Here is a 20,957-nt window from a genome sequence, read left to right as displayed (position 1 = left end):
CTTGCATGTGATTTCCCTGTCAAGCTTTCCATAACCGCCCCAAGGACTTACTGACAAACTGCCGATGTTAAAATGCCTCACTGTCAGTGTACCATGTTTAGTCTTAATATTTGGTAGGTAAATTCACTGGCCACTGTCCTGCCCACTTTTTTCATCATTTTGTTGGAGTTGTCATTCTGGCGGAGAGAGAGTTGGCAGCTGTGGTCACATTGTGCCCTTCACAAGTGGTGTGATTATCAGGCACATTAAAATGAGGGAATGGCCATTTGACTCTTATATGATGGTAATGAAAATGAGAATAAGGGTCAGCCCTGCGGAGAAGCTTGGAAGCATTACAAATGATAGTTATGAGAGCTGGGAGCGACATACAGCAGCCAGTGTCACTGCTAATCTAGGCGAATGAATAATGCAAAGTTAAACAACTGTTTGACATGTTTCTTTGTTCTTTTGGTTCTATGTGGCCCCACAGAGAAACAGAGAAACAAATGTGATCTCTATAAATATAACATGTCATGTAATGTCATGCTTCTAGTAAACTAAGGTTTTTGCCGGGTAATGCTAGCAGCCTCTAGCTGAGGCTAGAACCTTGGCTCGTCATTCTGCTTCATCTGCTGCTTCCCCTTTCTGGCCTAACCAAGCATGAGTAAGTGCAGAGGGGATTTGGGACAAATTACTAGCTTCCTGTTGCTTCTCTGTACAGTATGTGTGTGCAGTTACTGCAGAAATAAAAAAGGAGACGTTGTTGAAGACAGGTGTGTGTTTGAATCAAAGTGTAATTGCGTGTGTTTTGTGGAGTAGTTCAGTGGAGGAAAATGTGTGTATGTGTGAGCAAGTGTGTGTGTGTGTGTGTGTCAGGTAGTAATTAATAAAGACAGGAACATTGGCTCTCCTGCTGTGCTGACATGCCTGCAAGGGACTTTCCACCAGTCCAAACACTCACACATACTGGAGATAAAGACAAACTTATTCCAACCAACTGCACCGAGGAAGAAACTTTCTCAGCCAATAAAAAAGTAAACTTAGACTTTAGCCAGTCAAACTTGTTCTTAATTTCAATGTCCTAATTTTATACAAGCTTCACCTGAAGATAGTGATACAGAAGAAGGTGCTATGCATTATTGAGTCCCTTCTTCTCTTTCATTTCAGTCTTTCAGCACATGTGAATTAATATTGTAGTAGTCTGATAAGAACAAAAAATGAGGGACCGGAGAGGAGAGAGCCAGGGAATAGAGGGCACAGACTTGGTGGAGTACCTTGTTCACCCTCTGAGCCCTTCATAAAAAAAAAAAAAACAAAGTTCTCAGCAAAGTTTACTTGCAAACAAATAACAAAGACGAGTCATGGCAAAACCGCTTAGTGGGACATGAACTTGCAGGGTTCAGCGCTCCCTGCGAACTAACCGCTGGACCTGCAGACTTTCTTCCACGCTCGCTGCAAAATAATTTTCTGAAGTGAACCAACTGAGGAAAATATAATAGAATAATTCCGGTTTGTGGTGACACAGGTGATGACCAGTTGTGCATGTGTGTTTGTGTATGTGTACCTGCTTTCAACAGATCAAATATCCTTGTAGTGTGTTGATAGAAGAAATAGGAATTCCCAGAAGTGATAATATTTCACAGTAAGGAAACAAACTAAGATTCAGGTTCGTTTTCAGTTAGTTGTGGGGCTGAAGAGTTAAAGGCTATTAAATCATTTTACTCATTGAAAGGCTTTTTTTTGATGAAACACTGAGTCAGTGCATAATCAGTCTCTTCATTATACTACTGTAATACCGTATTCAGTTTTTTTAAATTAAAAAGATAAACCTTGACTTTATTTACATAGTTTAAAACTAAGAAGAAAACAGAGATAGTGTTTCAGAGTTTTGTTACCCCATCAATCAGACAGAAATCCTTCAGAAAGATAAAAGGCAGGCTCACAAAGTCGCCTCTTCATAACTTGAAAGAAAGGAGGAGGAGGGTGGTGGAGAGCAGAAAGGTGAGGTCAAAGAAAACAAGGACAGAGAAAATGGAAATGATGTACGATAGATGTGAGTACGTGTGTGTGTGCATGATTCTTGCTTTAGTGTTCAGTTTGAATGGGCAAGAACATTTTACAGTGACTGTGGTCACTTTTAACAGTAATAATGATAAAGCGCAATAAAAACTTCAACACAGAACCTATGATTGAATGGATGTTGGCATTTCTTATCAGAACATTTTGAAGAACACTGTAACATCTCACTTCTGCGACTTCTGCAGTATGTTATATTTTTGGAGATTTATGGAGCTTTACTCCATATGCATCCAGCTATGAAGGGGTACAATCTGTCAGTCATGTTAGCTGTCAGTCACTCTGTATCCCTGAGCTGCTGTGCCTGGTGGCTTATTCTTGGGGAGATGGAACTGACTTCTTTTTTTGACTTCTTTTATTTTTTTTTTGGAGGGGGGAAGGGCTGGCAGAGAGACTGCTGCAAGAGCAGGAGCAGAGTGGAAGCTATCACAGCAGCTCTGCTGAGCCTGGGGTGAAATTTAGGCCACAATAGAACTTCTTTCCTCTGGCATCACCTAGAGTCCACAGTAACCTCTGCTGGTTTACAATAAAATGTTTGTGGGGTACAGGAAAAACCACATAGCACTTCTGTGTGAGACTCTACAATAGAGTGCAGTATTCTCATGTGTTGTAATGGCCTTTCTGAGGAGGAAGATTCTGTTTAAAAACAATTAATTAAAATATCTCATTCTCATACTTTCATATGCATACGTGTAGTAATACAAGATGCTGGCTGTTGTTAAACCTTTATTTTTAAATTATTAATCTTTACCTCTGCTACGCAGCTTTTGCAGGGCATGTTTGCACATCATGAACATCTTCTCAGTGCCAGTAAGAACCGTGCCACGTCAAAGACAGAATGAATTCTCCCGTCATCCCCAGACACGCTTTGCATTATTTAATGCCAGTGACGAAACTCTTGGCTTGTATGGTGGTGGATTCAGTAGATGTCTGGTAAACTCACTTTCATTTGAGTCATTTGATCCCCTGATAAAATAGAAACTTCAAGTTCATAAAGGGAAGAGTGTGGACAGGTTAGTTTAGCTTAGGGAAAGGGAATGTGAAAAAAAGGTGTCATCACCCATGTCATGTGTGTGCTGTGGACACAAGTTGATTGCGGTCCACAAAAAACTCACTTGAGATTAAGAGAAGCTATTTGCACTTCAACACTTCCAAGACACAAAACAGTCAACTCAGGAAAGTATTAAGAGAGAAAGAAAGACAGTGAGACTTTCACCTTTCTGCTCGAAAATTAGCATCACAAATGGCTGCATCACATCTTATTAATAATTCTTTTTGTTCTTAGTGTCTCTCTCTCCCTCTGTCTCGCTGACTCTCACACTCGCTCCCACACCGTGTCGCCTCATTCATCTACCGTGCTACTCTCGGCTTGTTTGTTCTCCTTTCATGAAACACCTGTGAAGCTCAGGGATCCACTCTCCATGCCTGCAATTAGAGGCGTATACTCGGGGAGCCTAACCAATCATGAGGAAATCGATTGCCAGAATGAAAAGACAGAAAGAAAGTGAAGAAAAAAAAATCTAAAAGTTCAAGCTGTACCCCTGTGGTTTGAAGAGCAGACAACTGAGCTTGTGTACGAATGAGAGAACTTTCTTTCTTTAAGTCACGCCGGCCTGTTTGTGTGTATACACTACAGTACTCTAATCATTTAGGCTGTATTTATGCTGCCTGGTAAAAATGATCCAAAGACTGACTTTTTTTCTTGTTCATATTTAGTATAGATCAGTTTTTGGGCTTTCCTGCTCTGTGGGAATAAAAAAAAAATCGGACTTCCCACTGCATGTAAATATCAGAAAGATGGAAATTGTAAAGAAAAGAGCAGAAACTCACACCGGAACCAGAATTGTCTTTCAGTCGCTGCCACAGCTGAGCCCATCTCTCTTGCTTCCTTCGCTTACTGAGCCCTCAGTCCTTTTTCTCCCTCTGTTTGTAACAAGAGATCATGTCAGCCCATTAGACCCCTGTTGAAATATGGATGAAGAGATGAGAGAGATGAGGGCTTATAGCTCCCTCCTCAACCAGATTCTCTTCATCCCCATCTCCTCCTTCTGATCTCTGTTATCCTCGCTCCCCTCTGCCAGTTCAGAGGGTTTTGTTTGTGTACCGCTGAGGGGAAAACCGGAAATCTAATACAGTTCACACATCATATACATGCTGCCAAGGAATTAAGTAATCTGATAATGTGTCGACTGTATATGTCCTATCAAGATATCAATAAGATATCAATAAAAAACATATAGCCTGTTTTCTTATCAAATGTGGCAGATTTAATGGAATCGCCCTATTCACAGTATTATTCTAGCTAGAATTATTTAAATACAGTATTCTAGTTCTGCTTAGTCCAGTCCATCTTGAGTAATATAATGAAATTTTGCTGCTGGCAGTCACTGAAAGAACACAGACTAGTAAATTAATCACAGTTTTCAAAACTGAGAGCACAGATTATGAGGCCATATGGAGAGATTTCCACACTGACTTGTGTCGCATTATGCGGCCCCTGAGGAACTCTGTAAGCTACAAGCTTCCCAGAAAGACTTTCTACAAGTTAGACTCACCCCAGAATTACTGTCATGATTATGCTGCTCTTTTTTTTCCCCCCTTTTTTCTCTTGGTTGCTGTTAGACAAGTAAGTCATTAAAAAGGGCTGATGAACAGACTGAAAAAGAAAACATTACACGTTTGAACAGATGGCAAAATTTAGGCATGTGATCTTTTGCATGGCAGGTTTGTCAGTTTTAAAAGGTGTGATTAATTGTTTGGAGGCTGTGCTCTTAAAGAAAGCACCTGCAGCCCACAGATCAAATGTTCGACTTGACATATATGACTGTGGACTGTCTGCCTGTTAGTATCTGGTCTATCAATCTGTTCTCTTTCTCTTTTTATTTAAAGTACAGGATGGGTAATTATGTTGTGCACGGAAGCACATTAACTTGCAACTCTGTCCTCAAATGAGATGAGTCTAGCCTCAGGGACAACAAAGTTTGTGCATTTGAGCACCCATTGTCAAAAGTAGATGTTTTTCCATCAGGAATTTTCCTACAGGCAACAAAATACTTCAAATGGAGATGATTTATGATAGTTTGTGGTATTCATATGTGTGGCATACTGAGCGATACACTGGTTGTTCAAAAGAGAGGGGACAAGCGTGGCGCTCTATGATGTTGTGTTGAAGTGCAGAATAAAGCTAGTGTCTTATTTTCCAAATCTGCAGGTATGCAAGGGTCCACAAAGGTCAGTGAGGGTCTGAGTTAAATTTCTCCATCAGAGGTTGTACGTGAGGCTCTGAGACGCAGTTGCGTAGTTAAACACAGTTTATACTTCTGCACAGACTCGATGCCATTGGTACGGAATACCATAAGCCATGGCCTCACATGCACCTCCCAAATAATGTAACTACACATCACAGTGACGTAGACCACAACAGCTGTGACTGGTCTGCTTGGTAGCATGTCTCTCAGTGGCCAGACGAGCACAGAATATTCACCCTCCTTCTGCCTCAGTTGACGTATTTTGGTGTTGCAGGAATTTCAGTAAAAGTAACTGTTGCTCAGCATTTAACTCCAACTCCAACATGATCCTCTCAATTTCATTTTCATTGTTTGAAGTACACAGAGAAGCTCAACGTAGCATAGAAACTGTGCACAAGTATAAATGCTCAAAACATTGTAGGCCACTTGCGTAGGGTGCGACGTAGGTTCTGCATCGATTCCTGCACAGATGTATCAACTGGCTTCTGATCTGGGACACACGCTTCAAGTTGATTTGTGAGCTCCATGTTCCACATGCTGAGACTAGTTGAGAGCGGACCCATGGATGAATGAGGAGTGAGAGGTGGTGAGGGATACATGCCAGGCTCTAATAGGATTGTCAATCTATTTAATAGCAACAATTTGCGATGCAAATTTACCCATCTGAAAGGCTTTTCTTGTTTGTTGTGTCTCTGAGTGTTAATAGCGTTGAAGACAACCGATGCTTCTGATCTCTAGATACCAGTAAGGAGCGAACAATGTCCGGCACTGCTCCTCTGACATTCACTTGCTGTCATTGTGGCTGCAGGGAGGTGGGAAGTCGGTTGAGAGATCACAGAGCAGATGGCGTCACCACATGTGACCAGTCAAGTTGCTATGAAAAACTAAAGGGGTTCAAATAGTTCTTGCATTTGGAGGCGTACATGATTGTCAGTGGTGTTCCTTGATGAGCACTCAGTATGTAATAGCTGATTTTTTCTTTCTTTTTTTTTGCAAATGCAAGGATTTTACTTGTGACAAGAGATAGAATATATTATGGACGGAGAGAAAGACAGATGGCCGGAGGGAGGTTGAGCGCTGGTGAGGATGGTCGCTTGTCACATCAGAGTCTGACTAGTCCCTGCAGATGTCAGCAGCATAGCCCTGTCATCGCATCTCTTTCTCTTCTTCTCTCTCTCCTTCCGCCTGTTTCCAATACTCTGACCCTGTGTTGAATTCAAACTAATGACTTGTGAGTACATTGCGTGTGCTGCTATCTATTGACCCACCAAACTCTCTAGCCTCTATCTGTTTCTCCTTCTCTTCCCACCTTGCTCTTTTTTCCCTGTGCACGCCTTTTTGTCAAATTTTTTCGCTCGCTTTTGCACTCTTACTGACATTCACCCCTCTGTACTCTCAGTTTATATTGGTTTCCTTCTGTCTGTCTTTCAGTTCCCTCCTCTCTCCGTCTCACTGAGTCATGTTGTTCTTTCTCTATCTCTCTCTCTCTCTCCTTCACACACACACACAAGCACAGAAAGTATTGGCTTATATTTCCCATGGTGTCTGCAATACATTCAGCTTCACTAGCGGCAGCAATGTACTGGAGCAAGGCACCTGCTGTGCTGAGCTGATATGAGGAGAAAGACAGATACACAGTCACACACACCGGACACACACACACTCCGTGAGCTTTCAGATGCCCATATATGGATGAGAATGTAATCATCCCTGTCTGTAAATGCAGACACTGTGCATAACTGCAAACTTGTGCACAATTAACAACTCATATGTTTTACATTTTTCCACATGGATGTGTTGGTGCAAACACCACACACACACACAAAAAAAAACCACGTTCAGACATACACACACACACACACACACACATGAATATTGACACACGCAGTTTGTGTTGTCTCGGTGGCTGAAGGCAACCCGTCTGCTCTCGTTGCCTTGGTTACAGGCCATAGGCTTGTCTTGAGAGGTGCTCCAGGTCTCTGCAGGCCATGTCAGGCTCTGTGGTTGGCACTGCGTGTTCGTCTGTCTCTGTTTCTTTCTGTCTTGGCCATATGTGTGTCTGTATGTGCATCTGTGTGCTTGTGCGTAAGAGATTGCAATTATTAAAGTACGTTGCAGGATTCTTTGATTCTGTAATGAGTCGTTGAACCATTGAACCGTTTTGCATTTGCTTATTTTCCTGTCGTAAAACTCTGAAGAGGATGCTGAAATTGTCTTACAGAGTGTTTATCAGCTGTGAGACTAGGGGTAGGGGAGCACCACTACACACCACATTTGGAGCCATTTAAAACACCCAATATTTGCTGTCTTTTTCAATGTCCATTGCTTATCAGTGGAGCGTGCCTTCACTGATTATACAGAAACAGATAAGGAACTTCTTCACTCGTTTCTGCTGGCAGCCAAGCTATAAACCAGACTGTGTATTCATTCATTCATTCATCTTCTATACCGCTTGATCCCTCAGGGTCGCGTGTAGCTGGAGCCTATCCCAGCTGACTATGGGCGACAGGCGGGGTACACCCTGGACTGGTCGCCAGTCAATCGCAGGGCCAACACAGACTGTGTATTCTACTTTTATATTCAAAGTAACCACAAACACAGCCCACATGTCCCCATATTGCTGAGCATATGCTGACATGACATTATGTGCACTTTTGCTCTAAACTGCATGTTTACAGAGTAATAAAACAGCAGCTAGTGATGCTTACAGTTATCTTGACTGTTAAACTTCCAAGCCCTTGTGTGAGAGGTGACTCAGAAATTACAGAAAACACTGATGAAAGTAAATTGACTTAATTAAATTTCTTAACTTTTATCTTGTTTCAAAGACATGGGTAATTCAATAAAATGCAAACTTAAGTTAATAAAGGCAGAATTTAATAAAAGCAGCCTTGATTTGATTGAAGCTTTTACTATTCATCACATTTCTATTTTACTATTCATCACTGGCCATTCATTCAGTTTTAACAGCTACAGGATATAAAACAGTAATTAGAGAAAACTAACCAATTTTATGCTGCAAAAACTTTTCTTTTATCTTTTACCATTACACAGAGCGGCTTCACGTACTTGTCGAAATCACACAGGCTTTACTCAAAAACAGTCGAGAATGATTACACCAGTCTGAAATGTGACAAATGACTTTGGGCGTCAAGGCTAGTCATGAGAGGAGACTTGAGGAAGTTACTGAGATGTTTTATTTCGTGGCTATTATTGACATGTGCCAGAGCAAACAATAAATACTCGCACATCACTACAGAGCTTTGATGAACAATATAATGAAATCAAGCCAGTTTTCAGCAAAACTGAGTTACAGTTTAAGAACAAGCAAATGATTTCAGTCATTTTTCCATCACCTTTATTTTGGTAAATTTAATATCAAAGTTACCAATTTACCTACCTTGTTTGCTTTATACCCATCTATACCCTCTCTTTATTCCTTATCATAGATTTTAGCTACATTACTGTGGGAAAACATTAAACTGTGTAAAAATGTACATATACAAATACGTATATAACCGACATACCCATGCATTAAGCATTAGACCTTGACTTTACATTATGCACTTCACAGTGAAGTAGAGTGTGCTTTTCCTTGAATAGGAGCAGTGAGATGATATTAACATCATGCCGTACACTCTGCACTAAGCCCTGTTTTACAACACTACGTGATACTCAGGTTATAATGCAAGCTTCTTTTAATAGCCTGCTATTTTTTTTTATGGCATTGGAAAGCAAATGTGGTTCTTTGGCATCTGTGACTAAATTCCATCCACTGCTTGACACACACTTTTCAAAAAGCCCTTGTATTTTGAGAAAAGGTCTTATCTTAAAGACTGCCAACATTGTTATTGAGCAAAGACGGATTTTAGCGCAGTGGAAATATGCAAAAATATAATCCCTCAAATTTTAAATAGTGTTTTGAATGGTAGGGCCAGAAAATGTGTATGAGAGTGTGAGTACATCCTCACAAGTAAACTTTTTCTGGAGCTGGCAAAGTGAAAGTTAGATTTGCTGAGACAAGCATAGCAGCACTTACAGAACATACAGTATAACACAGTTTGCTTGAGGCTTTTAAGATGGTGGTTTACTTGTTGTTCTAGGTGCTCCACTGTGTGCATGCAGAGGGAAAGACTTTGTTGAGAACATCATGAACTCTCTGGCATTATGTTCTGTCATTCTTAAAGGTTAACCGAAAACACTTGCACAGTTGTTTGCATAGATAGTGAGGGGTGTGCAAATTTTAGTTGGACCACAAGTTTCGTCTTCCTCAGTTGTTTGTTAGCAAATGACTACTCACTTTTGGAAAAGGTGAAATTCTGTGGATACAGTAAGGAATCAGCAGAAAATATTAAGGCACAACAATGAGAGCTGCCAGACACTGTGAAAGGATGGACAGAAAAGCCTTGTGGACTAACAGGCAAGAGAAAATGGGGCCACTTAACCAGAGGGGTCAGACTGAAATAAAGCCATATGCAAGCCATTGAGACAGAAACATAGAAAGACTCATTGATCAATTTTCCCAAAAGGTGCTAGGAAATTAAGTGGGATAAGAAGAGGGATGACTGCAGAGAAGTCGGTGGGAGAGATCCCTGGGAGTCTGCCTCAGCACCTCATCATGGAGAGGGACACAGAGCAAGGGGGTGACAGGGAGAGAGGGAAGGGCGCAGTACAGCAGTTATAGAGTCAAAACAAAAAGTGTGACTCTGTGGTGCCAAGGACAGCGCACAAACACACTCTGTATCAGCTTGAACAGTGCTTTACCTGGACATCACTCAGTCACACTGACGGATCCTTCCTCCAGCAGCTGGGACCTTTCTCTCTGTGTCACACACAGGCAGCTGACGTTGTGACACACGCCACAACTACGGATTTTTTTGGAGACAGTGAATTTGAAAACACATACAACAAGATGGGACAGTGATTGTCACAAACGTGGTGGTGTAGGAGGATATGTGTGTGTGAGACTGTTTTGTGTATGTTTTCTCAAGGGCAAGAATGCTGCACTGGTTTACTGGGACTACACGAGTGTGTGTGTGTGTGTGTGTGTAACAGTGTGTGACCTATCATGGTGTGTTCTCACTGGGAGAAGAGACAGGCACAGGCTCCAGTGCCACAGTGAGAAGCAGAATGTCATTTTGATTCACTCTGAATGAGACTGATCCTGAGGGTTTTCACAGGAACACACACGCACACACACACACACACACACACACGCAGGCACTAAGGAGGGTAGCTCTGTCGAAAAGCCTCATTGTAAATTACAGAGATCTCATTCAGTCATGAGTCATCCTGTTCTTAACAAGCACACATGCACATGCACACACACACACAGCTGTTGATTTGGTGCATCCATTTAATGGAGTCATTCCTACATGTTCCATGGATTACATAACATTGTTTGTGTCATTTAATCAGGCCTGTGCACAGTATGCTTTACACTGGGCTTTTGTGGATTATTTAAATGTTTTCATTGTCTGTTTTTATGTCGTGCTCATGTTCTCATTCAAGTGTTAACACTTTGTAAGTTTTTAGCAAGACATTTGAGTCATTCGAGTACACAAAAATGTTGCCTTCACTCTCACTTGCTATTAAAAGCTCAATCAGTTGGATTATTAACCACCATGTATTTATGCCAATTACACTGTATATATACACTGTTGCCCAAAAAGTTGGAATCGTTTTGTCTTCAGACACATTCCTCTTTTTATTCCTATTTATACACACCAGCAATCACTCTGGAACAGATTGATCAATAAAGTTTTGAGAAGATATGCACTTTATCTATAAAGAATAAATCACATAGTCCCAATTCACAATCACATTTCATGAGAAGAGGTAAAATGTTTTTTATTCCAACTTTATGGGCCACAGTGTTTATATGGCTTGTCAGTCTGGTTGAACATTCACAAACAGCATACAAACAAATGTGAAGACATTGCTATTTTTTAAACTACACACACACACACACACACACACACACATTCTTTCACAGTATAAAGGAATACAGTATCCTGTGAACATGGATGTTCCCTGTGTCTGTTTATATAATAATATCAGTGGTGAACCTTTTGGCTTATAGGCACAAAAAAAGCATTGTGCAAAACATGCCCTGTTCATGATGAATGAATCCTTGCAGAATATCTAGTCATACTCACATAACATATAAGAGTATAGCTGGTCCAAAAAATAAATATCTGGCACGTCAGCCTGATGAGTCTCAAAAGGGAGGAAAATGGGTAAAATTGGGGTGAAAAGGTTAAATATTTAGCATATTATAATTAACCTCAGTTTTAAGACTGCTACTGTAAAATGTTTAAATGCTGCACTCAGGAGGGAATACATCATTTTCGTGGGGACAAAATAAATAAGAAATGCACTCAGGTAATAAATTGGTTTTTGCACCAGAGCCCTCCGTTTCTACATTTCAATTATTAGAATAATGTGTTTTTTCTGAAGAGGTTTTCCTACTGAAGGTGTGGAAAATAAGGTCAAACTGGGGGCTCCTTAGCTCTGCCTTTTTCTTACTATTTGGATGCATCACAAAGGCAGATAAGTAGACAAAAAGAGAATCAGCGACACAAAGTGAAGATCCTTAAATGTTTTGTCAAAAAAGGGAGACAGAGAGCTTTATAAAGTAAGAAAGTCCCAAGTAGAAAAAAAAAGGATGAAAGAGGAGGGCAAGTGTCTGACAAAATCTGTATTGATGCAGAGAGACAGGCATAAAAATAGGTAGAGACGCAGAGAAGAAGAAGAGGGAAAAGATGAAAAGAGAGAAAAGACAGAGGGGAGGTCCTGTCCGCACCCTAAGAAGATTAGACACACAGGAACAAGGGAAGACGGAGAGAAGATGTGATGCTGAGGAGAGGAATAGACAGAGACATAAAGATGCAAGCTGAACCTCTCAGTCACACGTGGATGGTCTCTGCATAGATACCTGAACATTTTAAAGGCAAAAATCCCACAAGTAATGGCTCTAAAAGAACAATCAAATTAAATACTAAAGCTCCATAACAGCACGCCTCCCTTCCTTTCTCCTCAAAGCATCCTTGCTGTCAGACTCAGTTAGCGCCCGCCCCAACATGATTAGGGAGTGACATGACCAGCGCTCTGGAATCAGCTGGGCGTGAGTCAGTCGGCTGCTGCTTCATCTCCCTGGGGAGGGGAAAGGTTTGGGGTCAGTATGACGAAGAAACTGAACTCCAACCAGCGCTGATTCACTTCACATGTCAGTGCAGATGCTGCTGATACTGTTTTGTTTTGTTGGCTTTGATGGTTTTGAAGGTGAGGAGTTCATAGGGGTGTGAGGGGTGGTGCTTTGCGTGTAATGAAGTAGCATGGAGGAAGTTGTGCGTTTTCACCCGAGCTGCTCTGCAACTGTTTGTGTTGTAGACTCTAAGCTATGAAGGGATCACTGAGGAAGTTCAAAACATGCACTGTTTTGTTCACCGGCATAGCTTCTGTCCTTTGTCTCCAGTCTTGTATTTGTTTATAGCTAAGTCCCAAACAAGTCTTCTTACATGCTTTTTGTATATGTGTTTATTTTCTTTTCTTGTTTTCCTTTTTTCTCTCAGACAGTCTGTCTCACTCCTTCTTTCTGTGCAAATTCATACCATGCCTCTGTTCTTGGCTCTTGCTTTGCTAATACAGAACCTCAGGGCAGGTTCTTTAGTTGCGCTATGGGAGTACTACACACACGCATAAACACACACACACACACATCTTCACGCATGCACGCACATTTATACACACACAGACCTGATTGATTTTTCATTGCCTGTCGAGGTATAATGTGTCCCAAAGTGTTTGCGTTTGTTTTTGCTGGGAGGGCGAAACTGTCCATCGTTTTCTCTGACACACCAGGGAGTGAATGAAAAGCTGAGAAAAAGCAGATATAGAAAGAAAAGGGAAGAGTGGTGACACCTGGGAAATTGAAATGATACTGAGGAAGACAAGTTGCTGAAAAGAAAAGAAAAACCACTGTAACCCGAAGGGGGATAGATCCTTTTTTCACAGAAGGGGGTTGTGGTTAGATGAGGAAACCAAAGAGTAGGCAGGGAGACTGAATATAAGTATTTCTTGCCACACATCATCATGATGCTATTATTTCTCCCCATTTCACTGTGTTACCCCAGAGAGCAGTGCTAAAGTGATAGCAGAGACAGCGGCGAGAAGCTAGCAGGAGGGCGAGACATACAGATTAATGGAGAGTATGATGTGTATGTATGTGTGGGCGTGTGCATGTGTGTGTATGCAAGTGTCAGTCTGCGTGAAGGAGAGAGACATATTGAAGAAAATGAATAACAAAGATGTTTGCAACCACATAATCCCTGGATGAAAGGAAATAGTGAATATGTGTGCGTGTGTGTGTTTGTGTTGCACAGATTTTCTTAAAAGCGCATGTAAGATTTCTGTAGAGGATCCTTGAGCTGTACAAAAAATCACTTCAAATTACTGTTGTTTTTTTTTGTGTTTTAGGTTTTATCTTGTGTCCTTAGGAGAGCAGCTGAATTAGAAATTAAGTGTGCCTCTGTGCGAGGCAGGTTCAAATAGAGTTTACCCACTGAAATAAGATGTCACGCAACAGAGAGTTACCTCTCTCTCCGGTGTTATCATTTCTGTGGGCAAGTCTTTTAAAATGTTGATAATGTTCTAAAGAATTTCATCAGATTTTTTTATTTTGAAAGAAATTCAGGAAAAACTTTCATGCATACCACTCAGCACTTTATATTTTTAAGTAAAAATACCACAAATACCTTGAATGGTGACTTTTTTTCCTACTGAAGAGAGTCTTCACTGATGAGCAGAATGAAATTAGCAAATGCTGAGTATCTTAGGGAGATTTTATTTTATTTTATTTAAGGGGAGCTGGTTATAAATCAAATACATTGGGGAAATATGCTTGGAAAACAGTGGTTTAAGCTTTAATTGCACTGGCACTGTTTTGATTTTTTTTTGTCCATACTACTGTATCTTTCATCATTTCAAATACATGTTAAAAATAAAAAAAGAAGTAGTCCTCTCACTTGGCAGACTTAGGCAGTAGCATTTACTCTGTCATGAGTCTGGGTTTGTGACTCATGCACTCATGTAGGTTGGCTGGAAAATTTCTCTCATCTTCATTTTCATTGATAAATTGCTCATTGGCAAAGTGGCAGCTGCGTGACCTTTTAGCTGGCACGATGTGTTACGTACACGCTTCTGTGAATGAGTCACTTACTGTATGCATAGACCGGAATGTGTGAAGTGAATCTGTCTGTGTCTATACTTTGTTCGTTCTTTGGTCAAACGAAGTAAAGGTGCCAAATATTCACAAAATGGTGAAGATGGTGATGACTGTACGACACTGTGTTTTTAAGACAGTCTCAGATAAATGTTATATTTTTTCTTTTTTGACATTCAGAATTGTTTTCAAAGAAACCTCTGTGGTTGTATTACACTGCATACAAAAATGTCTTTTAAAGTAATTGGTAATGAACGATAATTGATAATTATAACATTTTATCCATATTAACTCAATGATAGTGGATGAGCAGCTTAAATTAAATTGTTGACCAGCAAAATAACAGCTGTACTGACTGCATGCTTTTGTTTTTTCACTTACTAATTAATGAACATGTGTTTTAAATTCATTACAGGAACTAAATCAAAACGAAGGATTGAAAACTGCTATTAAATGACTGACGGATCATTTAAGGGAACTAACACTACTCAACATCTCATTTAAAATGGTTGTTTACTTGCAATGTTTAATAGATGTTTACATTAGTCAAAGCTCTTCTGTAAAAATCACAGATTTCAGTTATGCCAAACACTGATGTATAAAAACCATACTGATATGTCCATCATCCCATCCATTACAGCCTTCACGATAGAGGATCTGAAGTACGTATGGGTTTAGCCACCTTTTATTCTACCACTTGAAGCACATACAGTAAGTGCATGGCTGTGTATTCCTCCTCAGCTGCAGTGCTCCTTAACCCATGCCCTGTTAATACGTGGTTCGAGAGGATTAGCATCATGGTGATCCTGCTCAACTGTGTGACACTGGGCATGTACCAGCCCTGTGAGAACATCGACTGCACTTCAGACCGCTGCCAGATACTGCAGGTAAGGCAGAGCCCTGTGTGTGTGTGTGTGTGTGTGTGTGTGTGTGTGCAACAACATGTCAGCATGCTGATGAAGAGATAGGACAGAACGATCAATTATTTGACATAAACTCAGAGCAGCTCACCACTCTTCTTGTCACTGTTCTTCAATCTTTGATGCAGACACAGTGCAGCTAGAGTATTTCCCTCCTGGAAGGTTTATATTCTCTCCTGCTCTCTGAGCAGAGAATTGGGACTTATTTTGTTTTAATATAGTCTTGTGGAGCCGCATGTGATTTTGTCACTTCGTGATGAGAATATACTTGTGGAGACAGGTGCCAGCGCTTGAAATTATGGTAGTGGATGGCCACAAATATTACAGCCAGCAAGGCTTTTATTCCGGTCTTGATGGAATTTATTGTTTAAATCACTCTCTTAGCTCTGTCTTGGTGAAGCTTTTGATCTGTGTCGGAATTTCAAAACTGGTTTACCATTTGATTGTTGCTATACCACAGCTGTCCTCAGACATTTCCCTCTGTAGTTTATGCACAGCCGGCCCCCGTGGGACTACTTTAATATTATTTTCTAAATTATCAAGGCTTTCGCATAACAGGAGACAGTGCACCTCATTCTGAAGATGACTTGTCATGAAGCAAAATCCTTGAAAAATGAAGAAAATGTCTTCATGTTCTTGCCTTACTATTGCTTGTGGACTTTGTGTTAATAACAGGTTGAGCTCTATTCTCATAATTTATACCCTTTTGTTAGACTACAGATTATTGTATTAGGTTTTTTTTTTTTTTGCCAGATTGCTAATGTTTCCCTTTTTGTTTCTGTTTGTAAGCCGTGTTAGGCTGATGTGGGTTATGTGTTGCTGACTGGGTGATTTGCCAACTGGCTGACGACTCGGTGTGTACCTCTGGGATTGTAATTGCTTTTCACTGAAGTAAATTTGGCAGGCTCAATTTCAGGTGTGACAAGACCAACCTAATTCTGCCTCTCCTGCTCTTTGTCGGCGATTTTTAACGTCCATTGACATTGAAAATCTGTCTACGATAACCTGCATGTGAGGTTTCTGTTGCTGGTTTTTTTCCATGCTGTTGCTATGTTGACCGATTGTACTGTCATATCTCACTTTCCTACCACATGTTAGGGTGGATTGTAATATCCAGTAGAACCCCCCAGACCAAACTATAATAGGCTGATTTATCTCAGCGGATTTTCACTTCATTGTGCAGACATTTCAAATAAGCATTCACTGCTGTTTTAAACTGTGCCACTCATCTTCCTGCTTCTCCCTCGTCCTAACTCCCCATCTAGTACCAACTTCCTCCTCCCTGTGTTCCCATTCTCCCATCCTACACACCCTCTCTCTCTCCCTTCATCCACCTTTTGTCTCTCTAACAAGCATAACGACTCCCCAGGTAGTGTGCTGGGTCCTGTTCTCTTGGTTGCTAATGGTAACAGGAGGGATTTCGCTGACAAGGCTTGGATAGTTAGAGTGGCCCTCACATGCTTCTCTGGCCCTCTGTGAAATACAGTATCCCCATCACACTTCCTGGAGGAAAGAGACACAGCAATAGCCATATACATTACCACAGGATCTGTTCTGTTTGCAGGGGTTAAATTGGAATGTAGAGCCTCAAGGATTGTGAGCCTCAGTGTAGGGTGGGGGACAGGGGGCATGTGGTACACCATTATGTGCTACACCTTGGTTAATACCTAAAAGTACAGTAAAACTCATATCCAGACTATATGGCACGGGGCTATGATATATAATTGTGTTCAATGAACCAAATTAATACATAGGTTACTCAAAATAGTAACTACACTGAGAAGTAAGATGTCAAAACTTAAGGGTGAGTCAGTAAATAGTCGCTATGAAAGCTGTTAATATCAGGGATTGTAGATTATCCTGGGCAAGTGGCATATTGTTTTTTGCATTGGATGGGATAAGTGGAAACAGGTTGAAAATATCAAGAATTCCTTTTTAGTGTTTAATAGATATTTTATTTTTAAGCACCAGAAATGAACAAACTCACAGCCAGAAGCTGTGAGTGATGATGGAAATTGTACCTATGGAAGTGGAGGTCCTCTCCAGTCAGCCCTGATTAACTCCTGTCTTTATTTGCATAGTCATTTCTCTCAAATGGAAAGTTGTTATTCTACCTAAAATGGATTCGGATGGAACAGGACTCATTATACCTTCAAATCAGCACCCGTTCAAGCTTTTTAATAGAGCTTCTGATGTTCAGAAAACCCACAGACACTTTGTAGAATGACTGTGTCAGGTATTCTTTTTCCTGTCCTGTTTGTCTGTCAGTGTGAAATGAACATTTGTCCTCATGGCGCCTTTGCTTTGATACCCTGATTAATCTCATCAGTCACTCATTCCACAAGTAGAGTAAGAGACACCTACATTATTTTATTTTAAACGGTACCATTAAAATCCTGATGACCTACTTACCACGTCCTCTCCTCCTGCCAAATAAGCGGCACCGTGACAGAATATGAAGTAGTTTCCACACCAGCTCCTATTTCAAATCATGAAAGGGCCCATCACAAGACAGCCTCAGCCTCCTTACAAATCATGTTGACGATGAAACCTGATAGGCTGACTGAAGAGGAAGCTGGCGGTAGTGACAAATAACAATGATGAATTCATTCCCCTTTCACTCAGCGCAGAGTGCGACAGGGATCCGACTGGTGCAGCCAATGTCGGATTACATGTGAAGCACGCAGGCTGCATTATTTATCAAAACATCATTTAAACAGCATGTGAAACTGATCTTCTCATCTTTCCCATTGCATGCTGCCAGCTCTGTATGCTGGCTGTGTTAGAGCTGATGCTTGTGTTGGGCTTTGTGTAATGTGTGAGTGAATGAGCAGGGATGGAACACACATGTCGGCTTCACGTGCATTGTAACGCAAGTGTCATACACACACACACATACACACACACACACACACATAGCCATGCGCACACAGTGCAAAAAAAAAAAGAACACATGTATACATTCACACTCACAAGTGGAGGAGATTTTGTATCTGCTTTAAGAGATTTGATCCCTATAAATAACAAATAATATGGACCACACATGCAGAGATAGAGAATAGGTCATTGTTTATCCCATCTCTTGACTCTTGCTATTTCTATCTTGAACAAAAAAAACCCAAACAAACATTTGTTCAAAACATCCAGTGCTACTTCGAGTGCTGCAACATGAATAAATCCACAAGACTTCATGCACCATTTGTCTCATTGAATGTGAAAACAATATCCTGCAGTAGTTCATCAGTGCTCTTCTCCAGCTGAAGCTTATTACTGCTGGTTGTCCAAATGCACCACATACCAGTGTTTTCCAGCCTGCTGTGGGTTATTGTTGAGTCTCTAGTTTGACATTTAACTTTTGCCCGAAACCTGAAAAAGGTAATAACCTTAAAGTACTTGTGGAAAATTGTTTTCCCATTGCAGCCTTGTGTATTGGTTTGTGGCTTGTGATTTGTTGAGAGCACAAACTATTCTCAGGGCGTGCTTACTGCGCTGTAGCAGCCTAGAGCGGCATTCAGCTGGAGAGTCCTTGTGATCTTTGAAAAACTTCTTCATATTTTCTCTACAAATTGTGTTACTTCAACCTGTCAGTTAAAGATTGTATTTGGGTATATTGGTATGTCAGCCTTATAATTTTGTGTTACTTTGAGACTCTCGCCGGCTCGAGCTGCTACCATATCTGTAGGTGTTTGAAAATCAGTTTAGATGGATGAACATTCTTGCATTTTAGGTCCTGTAGTAGTCACCAGTGCTTTCATAGTCAAATCAGTCTTGAGCACCACATATCCTTCTGTTAGTGTGCGATTAGATCATAATCTGTGGTGCTTAAAAGGACAGTTAGATGGAAAATAACTAAGTAGACAGGTCCTGTGAGCTTTGGGATGAGTCTGCTGTGGAGTGTGAACTTAAACACTTAAAATGTGTCTTTGAAATGTGGAAAATAGCAGGTCATGGATTGTTTTGAGGTGTTTGAATAGATACATGGTCAGAACCAAAAAAAACCACTTGAGTCTTGAGAAGTGTGCACGCGTGCTTCAGGCCATGTGTGCCATTTTGTTTCACAGTCAGTCATTGTGTGTGGTGCTTTCAAACAAAATCATACTTTCTTTTTCTGCAGCCTTACTGTTATCAACTAAGGAGTGTGTGTGTGTGTTTTTTTTTTTTTTTAATCTGGACAGTTTGTTCTCACCAGACATGAAAAGTGCTTCTCTAAGAAACTGAGTTGGAAAAAACAGAGGGAGCTTTGACAACATTTTGAGCCTACTAATTTCATGAACACATGAAAGGGAAGAGATGTCTGGCTCATATGATTCAAGCAAAATATCTCAAATGCATCTTTTATGCCTTCTTTTCCTCACTTCCCTCCAACCCTATCTCCCTCTGTCTTCTCGTAGGCCTTTGATGCATTCATCTACATCTTCTTTGCATTGGAGATGGTGGTAAAGATGGTGGCTCTAGGGATCTTTGGCCGTCGCTGTTACCTGGGAGACACCTGGAACAGGCTGGACTTCTTCATCGTCATGGCTGGGTAAGCAACTTTATCAGTGTCAGCATTAATTATAAGGTTTGCATGTCATGTTGTTTAGGGAATGTTGCTGCTGTAGCATTCATTTTTGAAATCAAGGCATAATAGAGAGTAAAATAAGTCAACATCTTCCTTTATCCTGCCATAAACTTCAAATATTGTAAATGTAATTAAAGTTAATGACTGAATTAGTTCATTTGTACTTTAATTCTATAATTCTATAATATATCTTGATATATATATATATTGAGGGTTTAGTAAGTATGGAACTTGTCTGTGATGACAGGATTTATTGTTTCCCTGCTCTGATTGTAGCACTCTGACAATATTACTCCCAGCCAGTCTCAACTACAGCTTACAGTATATCTGACTATTTGGGCATTGTTTTTTTTTAAGCGCTAAGATTAATAAAGCTGTCAAGTGTTGTTAAATGCAGCATGATGCTCATTCACTCCAGACATTTTCTTTTTGCGAGTCTGGGTAGCGCCGATGATAGAGGATGACAGGTCACCAAAATTGTCTAATGTAGGAGTAACCTGTCAGCCCATGTGACTTCACGTTTACAGCTCCTGATTTGTTTGTAATACATCAGTGTGAACACTAAACAGAGTAGAAGTAAAACGCTGGCGGAACGAAACTACGGATCTGAGCAAAACAGTGTCATTCAATTCCATTCTTCATCCACTAATTTGCAGGTCAGTAAAGTTCATACAGTACCATTCTAGACCTTTGCTGTTAATGAAGTTGTTTATTAAATAATAATCATTCATAAAACTGTGTTAAGATGATTCTGAATTTAACTAAAATTATAAATTTTAATAATTTTTAATTTACTTACAGGCAACTTTTGCATATTTTGCTAAATTGGAATTTGTGTCAAAGTTGGGTGACAAAACCAACGTTGGGTGAAAATGTAAAGAAGATAATGTATTATAATTTTTAGAATCCCTCCACGTTAATAAACACCAGAACACTGCTTAACACTCGAA

The 20,957-nt window shown here is 40.5% G+C and overlaps 1 protein-coding gene across 1 annotated transcript in view; it reads left to right on the top strand.

The window, feature by feature from the left end:
* Window positions 1-20,957, top strand: part of LOC121198170 (voltage-dependent T-type calcium channel subunit alpha-1I-like) — a 100,855-nt gene that overhangs the window by 17,578 nt on the left and 62,320 nt on the right. Inside the window, exons 2-3 of the mRNA XM_041062094.1 lie at window positions 15,302-15,413; window positions 19,838-19,971. Of these exons, the coding sequence (XP_040918028.1) occupies window positions 15,302-15,413; window positions 19,838-19,971 (246 nt within the window). The remainder of the gene's footprint in view (window positions 1-15,301; window positions 15,414-19,837; window positions 19,972-20,957) is intronic.

This window comes from Toxotes jaculatrix, chromosome 18 (genome assembly GCF_017976425.1).
Source record: "Toxotes jaculatrix isolate fToxJac2 chromosome 18, fToxJac2.pri, whole genome shotgun sequence".
Classification (NCBI taxonomy): domain Eukaryota; kingdom Metazoa; phylum Chordata; class Actinopteri; family Toxotidae; genus Toxotes; species Toxotes jaculatrix.
Note: the sequence above shows the minus strand (reverse complement) of the source record. Positions and strands in the feature narration are given on the sequence as shown.